Consider the following 15,698-nt stretch of genomic DNA (forward strand, 5'->3'; position numbering starts at 1 on the left):
AGCGATTTACAAACCAAGTCAAAGAGGGCTCTTGACAATCTACCCATAGCCTCTCTCACACATCAATCCCACCGTTGACGAAGTTGAAGCTGAGCGGTGCGGTCTTCTCCTAGTAGCAATGTCTATCCCACCCCTTATCTACGATCAATCCAGCCAAGTACTCGGGAATATAGTCTCTTTTAGAGACAGAGCGACACCTGAGCCCCAGCTCAAGGCTTTATTCGATCTTGCATTCTAGAATACCCATCTTGGAATTCTTTGCCTCCGAATAAGACCTCTTCCGCCAGCCACGAGGAAGGATGGACACGTTAAGAACGACACATTTTCCTACAATCCATTTCAGCAAAGTCGTGTGGTGGAGAATTCTTCAAGGCCTCAAAGCCTGCTTCGAGCTTATGAATAGGGACGAGAAGATTTCAGCCCCCAGACTGAACAAATATTTATGCGACTAGGAATGTGAGCCTCGAGGACGTATCTATGGAAATATTCTCCATCAGACAGACTTACCAGACAGACCTGGGCTGCATAGGGCCCCCCGATGGACAGCATGAAGCGCTTCGTGCACACCATTCGCCCGAAACGAAGTGTTCACCCTTTCAACGAGGGCCTGATTGGAAGTACTTTTCCAGGATGAAGTAGCACAGGCTAAGATCTTCGGCCCATCATGTTTTTATGTCGATTCCAAAGTCTGCAGACAAAGTATGAGCTGGGGCAGATGGCAAGATCATGTGTCACTAACATTCATTACCTGAAGCCGAATAACCGTTTCGCCCTGGGGCTGAAACCCACGAGTCTAGAACGCTCGATGTGTTGCTGGCGACGTGGATGCCGTCGAATTCTTACGAAGGGCTGAAGGCTTCGTAAGAATGCCAGCTGACATTCTACATACCGTCAAAGGTCCTTTCTTCTCAATCCAGGTGCCGGACTTTTCCAAGAAGCAACTTCACCTGGGAAAAGCTCTTCATGTTGACGCCCACCATCCCCATTGCCTGGCACCGCTACTCTCATCTCGAGCAACGCCGGACGCTGTGTCGCATGGAGGCGGATAACCAGCAGATTGGGAAAGATGGATCATGCGAAGAAGCGGTCTTGAATGATGTAGTCGTTCGATTCGGTGGCCTCCTAGCCATGGGAAATCTGGAAATGAAGATCAAGGTCCCCTGCCAGCAGGCGCAGAGTCCGACATCAAGCGGCGCAACCGTTGAGAGCGGCAGGTCAACATTGGATTCACAACATTCCCTAGAGTCGATGGAGGGAAACATTCAAAGGCTCGGATCTTACGGGGGGCAATCACGGAAAACGAGCACAAACAAAAAAACCCGCCAATTCCCAACGTGGAGGCAACCGGACACCCATCCAGCCTCATCACCCTTGCTCCCCTGTTTCCCTCCTCCGCCCTCAACAGTCGTTCGCCACATAAACATGGTTCCAGGAGCCACGCCTTCTTGTTTCCACTTTCTTTCCCGAACCCCCAGGTTTCTGGCTAGAACAAGACGTCCTCCATGGTGACTTGGCCGCCTTCACCGCCAACCTCGTCGGCGTTGCCGGCCTCAACGGGGGACTTGGTCGCCCCGGCGGATTTCAAGGGGCAAGAACACCCGAACAGGGGACAGTGGGATCCTCATTGGACGCATCAGAGAGTCTCCCGTGGGATGGAATGCTGTTTTCTTCGACCGGCGCGGGATGATGGTCATGGAGGACGGCAGCACTGACGGTAACAAGCCCGCCATAGCCCCCCCTCCCCCTTTTTCCGCACGGGAGGGAGCATTTTGGGCGCCAGCTCCGTGGGGGAGAAAGTGGGACTTTGTCCCAGACAAGTTCGGCTTCCAGACGCACGGCGCATCGCTGGGAGTCGATCTAACGATAAGCTGTCGTCTGAAAAGCAAAGAGGCACCTCACTCCTGGGTGGCTGACAAGGGTCTTCCGTCCTTCGGCTGTGGAATAGAATAGGGGCATAAGAAGACGGTTCCTTGGCCAAAGTTCCAGTGGTTCGTTCGTGGATGGGGAATTTTTTTGATTGTTTCTTTTTGGCATTCGCGTTCCGCCGCCGCGGTGCTCTATGATACTCCACTCGCAGCTCCCGGTGTTTGAAAATGGGTGAATGGTAATTCCTTATCGCAGAATCTACGGTCTAATTGTTGCGTTTCCCATGATCAGGGCGAGGAGGGGGAAGCTCGTCCCAGGTACGCAAGGGCTGGAAGTACGAGACAGTCGCGTCGGTCGAGAGATTCCGCCCAAGATCAGATGCCAAGGACGTATCACTCGAGGAGAGCTTCCGTACAAGAAGCACCAAAGGCGTATGAGAGCCACGGTGAAAATAAGGGGCATTGACCCCGCTGGAATGAGAAGGAATTGTAAGTCTTGGACGCGTTTGACCTCACGTATCATGATGATGATGTGCCCTCCTGAGTGAGGAAAGGAAAACGGCCTTCTCAGACATTCCCCGCTCCACCAGGACGAAATGTTCCACACTACCGGGCTCTTAGTCCACGCAGCTGAACGCAGCCAAGTCTCAGTTCGGTCTCCTGGAACGCGGCTATTGACGCCAGCATACTCCAGGACTAAACAATGCTCGTTGGTGATGATACTGGCTAAATGATGATGATTGGGCACCAAACGAACCCGTCTGTCTCTCACTCTCCCCAAGGAGACAGCCCCTCGACGTGGGGAAGATCTGCAACGTCCGAACGACGCAACCTCTCCCGGATGGAAAGGTAGTGCGTGATGAAATATCACCGTTTCCGGTTTCCATGACGATGATTCTTTCCATGGGCGTTGACGATACCCGTATGCTTTCCCCATTGCAGCAGCGACAGTTACACAACACCAGATCATCATCACACACGACCTCACTTGGGCCATGTCTCAAAAAACTGTCTTGGGCGAAATCCTTTGCGAGATGCAGATTCCTTGGCACAATATCGTCCGGCATTTGGGATCGTCGCTCGCGGGCCAATCAGGCGCGTCCGACCGTTCCTTTGGATGTCGGGACTGTGTGTGTCTCGCGATGCTTGTGGCTGGCTCAGCTACGACATCAGGGATGCAAGCATGAGGATGCTCTCAGGTGCCGACGACGCCGAGCCCTCTCTTCTCAGTAAGTAGGTCTCAGTTAGCGCCGCAGATCACGACACTTTACACTCGGGGCAGGGTCTTGCGTTCCGAGCCGCGAATTGTGGTGGATGGGTGCTCGGAAAGGAAAGCTTCTCGAGATCGGACGAGCTGCTTTGGGAAGCCGGCGACCATCAGGCGGTGTCTCAGGAACGAGATTGCGCAGATTAGACCCTGACTGGTTTTGGTAGCTATCGCTGATCTTTGGACCTCAATGTTTGAATGCAGGGGGCAGCAGAGTGTCTTCTCGGAGAATAAGAACGCGATACGACGCCGTCGTGTTCCTGTCCACTCTTCAGCTCACAAGACTTTCATCTGATTCTCTCTCTCTCACAACTCTTAACCCCCGGAAACTTACATGACCGAGGTGATTTTCCAATCTCTAAACTCTACTCTTGTCTCTTACTTTGGACATCCAGACAACGATAACAACAAGAAGAAGAACAACAACAATATGGCGACGACTCAGAGCCAACCCGCGGGGCATCCGCACAACCACATGGACAACCACATCAATGACGACTCGGCAGACATTGCTGGCGAGTCCGACGGTCTGGCCAACGAGATGTCCGGGCTCACGATCACGGACCGAAACCGGCCCCGTCGTCTGCCTCGCCCGGACCTGACTCACTACCCCTCCGACCGTCCGTTCTCCCCCCGTGGCCCCAGTCCCACCGGCTCCGTTCGGAGCTCCTACACGACCCGCCGCCGCGTAAGCCGCACGTCGTGGAGCGCCGGCGGCGGCAGCTTCTCCTCTGCCCACCGCTCCGAGGTGTCGAAGGAGCTCACGTCCCAGGCCGAGGGGGAGTTCTTCGCGCTGACGGAGCTCATGGCGAGCATGTCGAGACGCAGCCTCTCCCTGAGGGAGGTCTGGAGCAAGATCATCGCCGAGCGCGAGGCGGCCTACGCCGAGATGGACCGCATGTGCGAGCGCTACGAGGAGTTGACCGAGGTCATCGAGCAGAAAGAAAAGGAGCACAGCCACCACAACCACGACCAGGAGGAGCGCAAGCAGGAGCTCGTCAAGGTGCGCTTCGAGCTTACGGCGGCCATCAACAGCGCCTCCGACTTCAAGCTGAAGCTGGCGGAGCGCGACACCGAGTGCAAGTCCCTCCGCCACGAGGTGGCCGAGACCAAGGACAGCCTCACGTACATCCGCAAGGAGCACGAGGAGCTGAAGAAGACGTCGGAGCAGATGCGTCTGACGCTTGTCGCCACCGAGGCCGCCCGCGCCGACCTCGATGAGAAGTGCGGCCGGCTGCGCGGGGAGCGCGAGGCGCTCGACCTCAAGTACACCGACCTGCAGTCGCGGCACGAGGAGGTTAACACCCACTTCGAGTCGACCAACAAGGAGCTCGTGCAGTACAGGCAGACCAACGCGCTGCTCAAGAAGGAGAAGCACGAGCTGCTTCACCGAGAGGGCGAGCTCGAGGACGGCCTGCGCAAGTGGGAGCACAGGCACGACGAGATCCGACGCAAGTACAAAGAGATCGAGGAGCTCTACGAGAAGCGCAAGCACGAGGTCAAGGAGCTCCACGAGACGGTCACGCGCGTCAAGACGGAGAAGGAGGAGGCCGTCACGCGGATCCGGCACGAGAAGGAGGAGCTCGAGCAGCACATCGAGCGGCTCAAGCGCGAGATCGAGGACGAGCACGGCCGGTGCGAGGACGCCGAGGACCGCTGCGGCAAGTGGAAGCTCAAGTGGGAGCACGCGGAGCGCGAGATTGTCTCGGTGCGCGAGGAGATCTCGCGCGTCGAGATTACGCAGACGGAGTTGCGCGAGACCGTCTCCAAGAAGACGGAGGAGCTGCGCGTGCTCGTCATCGAGAAGAAGCGCATCCAAGAGGAAGGCGAGCGCGCCGCCGGCCGCGCCGACGACAACCACCGCCAGCTGCTCCTGGTCCAGGAGACGCTCAGCCACACCGAGTCGCTGCTGAAGAAGACGCAAGAAGAGATCCACACCAAGACGGAGCGCATCGAGCGTCTCGAGCTCGACTACGGTCTCGCGCGGGGCCAGGTCGAGAAGCTTGAGGCGGAGATTCACAGCCACCAGTCCATCGTGGCCAGCCTGCGGATCGAGGTCGAGGACCTCGGCGGGCAGTGCGGCGTGCTCAAGGAGAAGTGCCACGACTGGGAGCGCAAGTACGAGGATGTGTACGAGAGCATCACGGAGATTGAGGAGGGCAGCTCGAGCTACGAGTTCGAGATCTCGGCGATGCGGACGATGCTGCGCGAGGCGCGCGAGCAGAAGGAGACGGCCATCACGGCGCGTAACGGGGCGGACCGCGAGCGCGACGAGGCGGTGGCGCGGTACGAGGAGAAGTGCCGCGAGCTCGAGAGGCTCGAGGAGCGCATGAGCGCCCAGATGCATGAGATGAGCCAGCGCTCCGGCAGCAAGACGGTCACGACGACGCGCTCGTACAAGGGCGGCAGCCACCGCGTGACGAGCGGCGCCTCGAGCCCGTCGGACGATTGCTGAGGAGACCCAAGGAGCAAGACTTTGCGAATGATTTCCTATGTTAAGGGGGGATGTTTTCTTTGTTCGAGGTGTGTCTGGATGTCTGGATAGCAGTATAATTTAATAGTAATCTGTGTTGCTGACAACCTGAATTGCATGTTCTTGAAGATGGGTCACAAGATGTGAATTGAGAGCTGCGGTCTCTAGTAAATGTCGTTGCTACTTTCTGTCTTTTGAGCACTTTCTTCTCTCAACTACCAACCGATTTAAGAAACTCTACTTTACCAAGCACTTTTTGTGGCTTATTAAAGAGTCATGCTTGGGAACTCTGGTTCCTTCGGCGGCTTAGGAGTACTGTTGGCATGTAGGGCTTGGTGTCAATGAGGTGTTATCTTATAATATAAATAACAGCGATGAGTTATCTCATTAGAAATCAAGCCTCTTGAGGAATGAGCAACAACAATCTCACAACCGAGACGAATTGCCGCTTATATAGCTGATAGAGCATGTTCAACACTTACAGGGGTGCCGTAACTGCTTCGCAACGTGATCCGAAGCCTTTGGATGGACAGCGAGACTGAATTCGTTTCTTACCAAACTCTATTTTATAGTATTTCACCGTTGCTAGTTTCGATCTTTGATTTGTTAGCTTTGCTTTAGTTTAGGTAGTCCACCTAGTTCTTAACGAAGTGACCTGTTGACACCACACAAATGCAACACGTTCGTTCCACTGCACAACATTCGCAACTCTCAACGCGAGTGACTAGATGTGATTATGTAATGGCCGACAATCAGGCAGCATCGGGCGATCTAGCTCTTAATGGCTTTGCCGACATGGACTCTCTTACAGTTTCTTCCAACTCTTGCAAAACTGGATGTCTCGTGACTTGCCAGAGGCCTTGTCTTCAAACTCCGACAACACACTAGGATCATCATGGACCTGTGCGAACGGTGCCAGAGGATCGACCTCCACAGCCTGCCGCCCGCTCTCGACACGACGGCAGACGGCTACCCCCTCGCCACGCTCAGCCAGATAGTCCAAGGGGCGGCCTCGGCCTGCTCCTTTTGCCGCATCGTCACGTCCTGCCTGTACAACTTCGCGCAGCACGCCGAATACCTGACGGAAACGGGACCCGTCGCGGCCCACGCAGACACGGTCCTGAGGCTGCGGCAGGGCGTCCCGGACCGCGGCGACGGGGGCAAGCTCGGCGGCGTCCAGCTTTTGGGTCCCGGGAGCCTCAAGACCAACATTCCGCTCTACGCGAAGAAGGGTTGGTAGCTAACTCTCTGCCGCTTGGTTGATGGCATGTTTTTTTCATGCTGACCAGGTCCCCCCCCTTTAGAAAGTCCTGCGTGGCTCAATGGCGATATTCTCGAGTCTAACTTGTGCATGCCGCTGGATCCCCATGGGTTAAAGCCCGGCCAGTTTATCAAGAAGCGAATGGACATCTGCATGTCACAGCACGAGCAGTGCCGAGTATCTTTTTCTGGCCACGACGCAGAACGCCAGCCGTCGGTGCCGCCGGGTCGTCTGCTGCACGTCGTCCCATCAAAGCAAGAGAACTCGCCGCCGGACATACGGCTCCTGGAGATCGCCAAAGCCTCGGGCCTCGCCGTTCAGTACGCGGCGCTCAGTCACTGCTGGGGTCCGCCCGAGAAGCGGCCGCCGTGCACACTCCGCGGCAACCTCGCGGAGCACAAGGAGGGCATCCCGTGGGCCACGCTCTCGCAGACCTTCAGGGACGCGTGCGACCTCTGCGCCGACCTCGGGATCGGGTACCTGTGGATCGACTCCCTGTGCATCATCCAGGACGACGCGGCTGACTGGGAGACGGAGGCGTCTGTCATGGGGCTCACCTACGAGCAGGCGTCCCTCGTCATCGCTGCCTCGGCCGCCACCGACTCGAGCCAGGGCCTCTTCGGTGTCCGACGGAGGAACGAGTTCGCGCAGCTGCGGTACAAGGGGCGGCGCGACAGCGGGGTGTACGCCTACCAGTCCCGGTCGCCCAAGTACCACGTCGACAACGGGCCGCTGAACGCGCGCGCCTGGGTGCTCCAGGAGTACATCCTCGCCCGGCGGGCGGCGCACTTCACGCAGTGGGGCGTCGTCTGGACGTGCTGCCGCGACCCGGCCGTCGCCGTGGACGAGTACGACGGCGGCTCCGGCGGCGGGCGGTCGTCGGTGCACCAGATCCCGCACACGTGGGAGAACGTGGTGCGCGACTACTCGCGGCGCGGGCTGACGTACAAGTCGGACAAGCTCGTGGCCATCCAGGGGCTCGCGGCGGCCTGGGGCGAGAGGCAGGGGAAGACGCCGTTCTGCGGGCTCGTGCTGGAGGATATGCCGCTGGGGCTGGCGTGGTTCTGGAGCGGGCACGGCGGGGAGAAGCTCGTCCGCGACGTCGGGGGCGTGCCGTCGTGGTCGTGGGCTTCGGTCACGGGAAGGGTCGATTTCCTGATGAGGGAGAACGAGGAGGCGACGCCAGGGATGGCGGTCGTGAGCGGGCGTATTGGGCTGGCTGATCAAGTCAGCTGTCCTGGTGGTTTGGTCTTTGATGGATCGCTTGTCAAAGAGGTGGATGCTCGGATCGGCCCGTTCGACTGTCTTCCATCCTATATCGAGGACCTCCGGGCCATCGACCCGGCGTCGGAAGCGTTGAGGCACTTGGTCCCGGGAAGCACGGCCTGGTGTTCACACACGAATCACGATGAACAACTCCACATGCTGGTCGACCGGCAGAGGGGTAAAATTGGCTGGTTTGCCTTTGACGAGAAGGCCGAGGCCACTGGGCCGATCAGCTGTCTGCCTCTTTTCAAGGAGTCGGTCAGGCCGTGGTACATGCCGCCGGTGGACACGGCAGAGCCGTTCTACATGTGGTGTTTGGTTGTGAGGAGGGCTGAGAAGGGAGATGGCTTTGAGCGGGTGGGCTGGGGACGCATCCTTGACCCGTCTTGGATAGAGGGCGGGCAGAGACAGGAAGTTCTACTCATATGAGCGTCGATAGAGACACGTTATGTGGTTTTCTCTTTCAACAACATGGACAGATGCCGTTATGTAATGAAACGGATGCTTATCGAAATAGACAGAGGACTATTTCAACACGTCCACAGGCGGTCAGTAGAATCTCTGTAACATTTGCAACTACTGCTAACTTGACTGACATAAGAACAAATCATCAACCTCTACTCCTTCACAATGCTGGGCTGCTCGGTTGGGACAACGGAACTGCCGACCGCATGACAAGGATTAGCGTGAGTCTCTGGTTGAATGGCGAGACACAGACGTACGGTAACTTCGCTTCTTCAGCCTCCAATCTTGCCTGCATCGTGGCGTATATCTTTCCATGGAGATCGGGATGTTGTCTGAAGTAGGTCTGGTGATTGATCTCGCAGACGCTCTCCTCGTTTCCTCGGTGCTCGTTGCAAAAGTCCCGATTGCAAAGCAAACATCGTTGGGTGGAGGCCGCGGCACGGCTTCCGTGTTTTCCAGGGTTTCCAACTCGCATCCGCTCGCAGACAAAGCAATCAAGCGTCATCTTGTCTACAGTGATAGATTCAGTGGTCAGTAATGGGTAAGTAATTGAAAGCAATACGGGGCGCGGGGTTCCCTTCAGGGCGGCGGATGGCTATTTAACCACGTAGGGACCTCGAGAAGAGGCTGCATTGTGACGTCTACAAGCAAACGCAGTTGCGCCTCTCTCGACTGAACAGACGCCGTTGGATACCTACGATCTACAAGATTGGCAGTGATGAATTGCGCCCTCTCTAGGTATAGCCGCGAACCTGTTGCCAAGTGACAGTTGTTGAATCGCCTCAATGAGAACTCGCCGCTTAAAAGACTGCATCATGCAACCTGCAGAGACCTACAGGATAGCACCAACAAGTCGCCTGCTGCCACGTCATTTTCCGGTGAGCTGACTGTCACCGAGTCTCTGATGCCCAGAGAGTATTTTGCAATCTCGCTGCTGCCCTACACCTACTAACTGCTGGCGTGAGTGAGTAGGTGGACGATAGGATGAAGCTAGCAACAAGAACCTGAGCGACTGAATGGCGAACTGAAACCCCGACATCGACTTTACACACAGCAGAGCAACCTGAAAAGAATTAGATAAGCTGTTAGAAGCAGCAGATAACACAAAGAGGGACCTTGCTGGGAAGCCTACTTGTGTATGAGAGATCAGCAGCTGCCCCTGGTGCCGTTTTCACTCACCGGTAACCATCTCTGTTTAGAAAGTATTCAGCCAACTCATGAATTTCAATCAGGTGATTTAAACACAAGGTTACATGCAATCAATTACCTCAAGTATGAATGTGCTGTTAGAACAAAAGGCCGAAGATAGAATACCAGTGGATAGTAGGTATCCTTACTGATGATGAATCGCAGTTCCTCATCGAGCTCAAAGCTGTTTCCGGCGCCCCTTCACATATAGACATCTCGGCGATCAATTTGTGGGTGTGTTTTTACGCTAAAAGGGGCGAAGGCTCGCATTCCTTGCCATAAACTTCTTAAAGAGTAATATGTGGCATTAACTAACAGCACATGCAACCACGCCATGCCATGGATCCAATGTTTCCTAACGTGAATCAGTGTGTTATTATTATGATTTAGTACAAAAAGCCCCCCTGGGTATCAATCGCGTTTCCCCTTGCCCCTCGCGTCCTCCTCGTCCGTGGTCGAGATGGACGCCTCGCTCTGGTTGACGCGGAAGCTGAAGTCGACAACGCCCACCAGGCTGCTGACGGAGCGGACGAGGCCCTCCAGGTCATCGCACACGAGCGAGCTGCAGACCTGCAGCACGGCGAACTCGGTGTAGCCGTGCTGCTCGACGTTCCTCACGTCGAGGATGCTGCCGCTGCCGAGCGGGCTGATCATCTCCGTCAGCTCCGCCATACCCGTGCTGGCGACGGTCGACGTGTCGCTGACGGGCGACTCGACGACGCTGGGCTTCCTCGCCGCCGCTGCCGCCGCCGACGATCGAACCTCGGTGCCCGTGCGGGTGTTGACCGTGACGAGCCGGTGCTCAAGCTCGCTGCCCCGTCGCTGGATGATGCCCTGTCCCTGTCCCTGACCCTGACTCTCATCTGGTTCCGGCCCGCGGAGGTGAAGCAGTTTCCGGGTGAGCTCGTTGGGCCGCGGCAGCTGCATGAAAGGCGGCAGGGACTGGCCCGAGAGCATCGAGTTGGAGAGCAGGGTGAGGGTGGAGAGGATGGTGTGCTGGGTCGGCTCGATGCCGGCGAGGACCTGGTTCAGGGCGCGGAGCCACTGGCGGTCGGGGTCGGTGTCGGAGGAGGCGGCGGTGGACGGCCTGGCGGCGTGGTGGCTGCGGCCGTCGCGGGGCTTCCAGGTGATGGTGTAGGCGATGAGGGTGAGGTAACGCATGATGCTCGTCGAGCGGCGGATGATGTCCTCGTAGGTGGCGCGCGGGAACTTGCCGCCAATGTCGGGCTCCCAGCGCTGCCACTGAGCGTGGCTGTCGAGGCTGGGCAGCAGCAGCAGCAGCTTGCCGAGGATGCGGCGCCTCTCCTTCTCCATCTTGTGGGCGGGCGAGCCGGGCCGCTTGATGTCGCCGTGGGTCTCCTCCATGGTGGCCTTGATGGTCTCGGTGACGACGCTGAAGTAGTTGGCCAGGAGGTACAGCGAGGCGCTGAGGTCGCGGCGGAGCCAGCGGCGGTCCGTCATGGGCGCCGGGAAGATGGTCCAGATGAAGGCCACGGCGCAGCCGGCGGCGACGCAGGCGAGGCGGTACGGGGCCAGCAGGTAGGTCGGGAGGTAGGGCTGGCCCGTGGCGGCGGCGGCGGCCTCGCCGATCTTCTGGACCTGCAGCTCGTAGCCGATGACGAGCACCTGGGTGATGATGGTGATGAGCCAGACGGGCATGAAGCGCGGGTACTTGAGCACGAAGTACTGCTCGACGAAGATGAAGAGCCACAGGAACACGATGACGCCGGCGGTGCGCTCGACGACGATGTACCAGATGATGTAGGAGAAGACGACGGCCACGCAGGTGCCGCCCACGCGGCACACGAAGCCGAAGATGGACTGCCCCGCCGTGATGGTCATGCCGATGGCGATCATGATCATGGCCCACACGAGCCGCTGCTCGTTGAAGAAGGTCTGCGTGCTCCGCAGGAACGCCATGATGCCGATGGTCATGGTCGCCACGGCCACCCGGAACCCGAACATGGACTCGCCGGACCCGACGAAGCCCGAGAACCGCCGGACCGCGTTGCCGAGGTGCTGCCACGCGCCGTGCGCCGGCAGGTGCTCCGGGTCCTTCTTCTTGTTGTACCCGTCGCCCGCGTACACGATGTTGGCCCCCATCTCCGCCACGTCCGGCGTCTGCTCCGGCGACGCGTCCTCGGTGCTGCAGACGCCGCGGAACCACTTCTTGAGCCGCTTCTGCGACGGGAGAATGAGCCGCTTGCGCGCCATCGTGCCGTCCGCCACCTTGGAGTCGGCGAACAGCACGAGGTCCTGCACCGCCTCGCCGAGCGCCAGCATGAGCTGCTCCATGTACAGCAGCACGTAGAGCTGCGTCTGGTCGCGCTCGCGCATCCGCGTCTCGAGCCGCTTGAGCTTCAGGTCCCGCCGTTCCTGCTCCGTCGCCAGCTGCCTCTCGCGCAGCCACGTCCGGAGCATCTCGCCCTTCTTGTCGTTGAAGTCCTGCACCCTGCTGGCGAGCACCTCGGCGAACGCGGCGTCTCCGGGCTGCGCCGCGCCGCCGTTCTTGGCCCCGGCGTCCTTCTCGACGTCGACATCGGCCGCCGTCTGGGTCGTCTTGTTGGTCTTCGTCTTCTTCTGCTTCGGCCTCGGCGCGAGCTCCAGCACGATGGCGGCGTGTTCGAGAGCCTGGTCCATGGCCTCGGTGAGGATCTCGTACGGCTCATGCAGCTGCTCCATGATCTCGTTCCACACCCTCTTCTCCCGGCTCTTCTCGGCGTCCGTATCCCCCGCTCCTCCTCCTGCTTCGACGCCCCATCCGTGCTTGTCGGCCGCGCGCCGGAAGATGTCGACGATGGTGCTGATGCCGTTGAGGGGGATCATGATGCTCCGCAGCCGGTTGTAGATCTCGCCAATGTCCTTGGAGTTGAGCTTACCGTACGCAATGTCCCGCTTGGCGAACAGGATGTCGCCATGCATTTTTCCGAACAGCGCCGAGATGGCCAGCGCCGTGGCCTTAACCTCGGCGGCCGCCTTTGCCTCCTTGGTCAGTTCGGGCCTCTTTTCCTTCTTGTTCTTCTTGCTCTTCTTGCTTTTGTTCTTCCTGAAGACGCTGCTGCTCTTGGTCTCGTGACGCTCCAGCATGTCCGGGCTCGACAGGGTCTGCAGGTAGTTGAGCTGCAGCCGGATGGACTTGCGGACGAGGCCGATGGCGCCGTTGAACTCGGCGCTCACGACCTTGCGGCTCGAGACGGGGAACACAAAGAGCGAGACGCCCGTGGCGATGCCCATGGCGCAGAGCATGGCGACGAGCAGGCGCCGCACGAACGACTCGGCCGACGCGTTGGTCACCATCAGCGGGCCAAAGGTGCAGGCGACGTTCATGAAGATGGAGTAGATCATGACGGGCAGGTTCATGGCCGGGAACTTGGCCCGCAGCGTGTTGGAGATCCAGATGTTGAAGAAGAGCCAGATGCCGCAGACGACCGACTGGCTCGAATTGTAGACGGGCAGGCCGGTGGCCAGCTCCTCGGCCGAGGCCGTATTGTGCCGGGCCCGCACGCCGGTCCACAGCGCCAGCATGGAGAGGGCGCCGCCGATGAGGATGCCGACGACGTTCAGGACGAGGTTCTGCAGGTACTTGCCCCGCGGCAGGATGGCCAGGGCGAGCACCGAGATGATGGGCACGAGGTAGCCCAGCGTCGTGAAGTACTGCGCGACGGGCGTCGACTGATACATGGCGACGCCGATCAGGGGCGGCAGCGAGCCCTTGAACATCATGATGAGCGTCGGCGCGTCGAGGCCCAGCCGGGCCATGAGGTTCGGCTTCGGCGGTGGCGGCAGCCTCCTGGACGCGCTGCTGGTGGCGCTGGCGGCGGTCGCATTCGTCGGAGCCCGCACCGGGACTCTCCCACTCCCACTCCCACTCCCGCTCCCGCTCTCACTGTCGCTCTCACTCTCACTTTCACTGTCGTCCTCGCTCTCACTCTCCGGCTCGGGTTCCGGAGACTCCTCGTACCGGTCATCGGGGCCCGGCCTCTTGGGTTCTTCGGAAGCCATTGCCTACGTTGTCATCGGTTACTGGGGGCTGTTGCTGTTGCTGTTGCTGTTGCTGTTACTGTTACTACCGTTGTTCTTGTTGTTGTTGCCGGCGTCGCGACTAATGAGTTTACGTGATTATGTCGTCCTGTGTGGTTCGGTCGAACATTTAGGACGAAGGAGTAGATGATGGATTATGGATGGGTGGGTGATGTTGAGATGACAGTCTCAGTCAGCCACAGCACACTCTAAGTTTTTTTTCTCCCTCTCACTGAGTCCGGAGCCGCGCTGTGGATGAGTGAGATGTATAGGTTTGTTTTGGTAGAGGCTCATTGGGTGTAATGATGTAATTGCGGAGTTCGCCGCGTTTCTCCTCGTCTCTCGAGTCGACGATGGCAAGCAGATGCCGGCAAGCTTCGCGCTAGCCAGGTCTAATGTGGGCTTTTTTAACCCTTTTCCCCCAGTTCGGTTGGACAGGAGGGGAAGAGGAGAGAAAGTAGGAGAAACTAATGAGACGACCTAAAATAGCCGGTGGTGGCCGTGAACTCAACGTGAGACGACGAGTCAGTCAGTCTTCATCTTCATGCATGAGCACGGGCCTTAATCTCGGCTCGGATCAGATGAGATGGAAATCAAATGAGATAAGCTGAGATGTACGATGTATGAAGAGCAAGGTGACGGAGATAGATGAATAGAGAGTAGAGAGAACCGAGAGAGGGCTTATATGATAATCGTTCGATGCCATGCTCTCTCAATCAGCCAAAAATGCCGTGCTGTCCGTCCGTCCACTGCCGAGCGTGATGAGTGAGAACCCAGAGAGTGCCCGTGTGTGAGTAAGCGGGTGAATATCGTCATAAACTGGTCGTCAAAGCCAGAAGCAGCGCAAATTCTAGTGAGAATGTGTGATTGATTTAAGCAGGCTCGTATCTCCAGCTAGAATCAATCCCATAAAGCCTAGATCAATTGTATTTGTTTGCTTATCCAAATCGTTCAAAGACTTCAATCGTCGGCGAAAGGGGGGGGACTCCCTCGGCATGAATCATCCCTGCATCTCAGCCCTAAAGTAAGATCTCTCGGTGGGACCCGGGTTCTAGATGGTCGGCAGGCCCGTGAGAACCGCCAACCAACGGACATGAACCATTAACATTGTGCTATTCGCAATAGGTAAGAGTCATCATCCCTTGTGAACGACGACATCGTAAAGACTCTAGGGAATCAGGTGGTCGCTTACAGCTTGGCCATGCTCCTCTCTTGTGGGTAATAATTGAAGCTATCCATCATGTGGGCATAAAGCCCGACGGACTTTTCGGGTTTGCCCGGCCAAGAGACGACCGGCATGCGTCCCTCCTCCAGGATTCTTAGGTTGTTGCTTTACTTGCTCCTCTTTCCATGCCGGTACATATTCAATTGGTGACATATGTGAACCCACGGCTCCGCTATCCTGATTATGCTTCCAGGGACTGGCATCATCGGGTCGGAAGCAAAGCCGGCTGATTAAGTTGGCAGGCCGGAAGGCAATACGAATGTCAGTCACGTACACAAAATGGGATTTATTGGTTTGATCACCCAGTTTTCTTTTCCTGGTTATACGGACGGCCACTGTGGAACAGACATGTTCGTTCGGTTACCCAGTTACTCTATCCCACCCAAATTCAACGCTGGTTGCGCTCCAGTGGCCTCACAAATGCAACATGCGATATGGCAGGAATAGTGTTCGCGTTGAATGAAAACCAGATGACTGGAGTAGCTCTAGACCCAGAAAAATAACCGCCATTGGAGACCGTCGGCATATGACAGGATGATACACTGCCAACCACACCGGACAGTCAACGCATGGAGAGACACAGATTTTTTACACAAGAGTGTAACTTAACGGTTAGGTGGCTCAAATAGTGACCGGAAGAAGTGCGGAAGAGGAGAATATTGCTCTTG

The 15,698-nt window shown here is 57.6% G+C and overlaps 4 protein-coding genes across 4 annotated transcripts; 2 read left to right on the top strand and 2 right to left on the bottom strand.

Moving 5' to 3' along the window:
- Nucleotides 1-3,562: 3,562 nt before the first annotated feature.
- Nucleotides 3,563-5,587, top strand: CDEST_09043 (uncharacterized protein; the record flags this gene model as incomplete). Its single annotated transcript, XM_062925202.1, has 1 exon — nucleotides 3,563-5,587. One exon carries the CDS (start codon nucleotides 3,563-3,565, stop codon nucleotides 5,585-5,587), a length of 2,025 nt encoding a protein of 674 aa, XP_062781253.1.
- An 855-nt stretch (nucleotides 5,588-6,442) lies between these two features.
- Nucleotides 6,443-8,561, top strand: CDEST_09044 (Putative heterokaryon incompatibility; the record flags this gene model as incomplete). Its single annotated transcript, XM_062925203.1, has 2 exons — nucleotides 6,443-6,837; nucleotides 6,910-8,561. Exons 1-2 carry the CDS (start codon nucleotides 6,501-6,503, stop codon nucleotides 8,559-8,561), a joined length of 1,989 nt encoding a protein of 662 aa, XP_062781254.1. The 5' UTR covers nucleotides 6,443-6,500.
- A 139-nt stretch (nucleotides 8,562-8,700) lies between these two features.
- On the bottom strand, nucleotides 8,701-9,133 carry CDEST_09045 (uncharacterized protein). Its single transcript, XM_062925204.1, has 2 exons — nucleotides 8,855-9,133; nucleotides 8,701-8,792 (listed from the first exon to the last, which is right to left on the bottom strand). The coding sequence occupies exons 1-2, from the start codon at nucleotides 9,100-9,102 to the stop codon at nucleotides 8,750-8,752; spliced, it is 291 nt and encodes a 96-aa protein (XP_062781255.1). The 5' UTR covers nucleotides 9,103-9,133; the 3' UTR covers nucleotides 8,701-8,749.
- A 1,012-nt stretch (nucleotides 9,134-10,145) lies between these two features.
- CDEST_09046 (Putative ER transporter, 6TM) lies at nucleotides 10,146-14,497 on the bottom strand. The gene has a single exon (XM_062925205.1). It carries the CDS (start codon nucleotides 13,785-13,787, stop codon nucleotides 10,197-10,199), a length of 3,591 nt encoding a protein of 1,196 aa, XP_062781256.1. The 5' UTR covers nucleotides 13,788-14,497; the 3' UTR covers nucleotides 10,146-10,196.
- Nucleotides 14,498-15,698: the final 1,201 nt, after the last annotated feature.

Source organism: Colletotrichum destructivum, chromosome 5 (assembly GCF_034447905.1).
Source record: "Colletotrichum destructivum chromosome 5, complete sequence".
Taxonomy (NCBI): domain Eukaryota; kingdom Fungi; phylum Ascomycota; class Sordariomycetes; order Glomerellales; family Glomerellaceae; genus Colletotrichum; species Colletotrichum destructivum.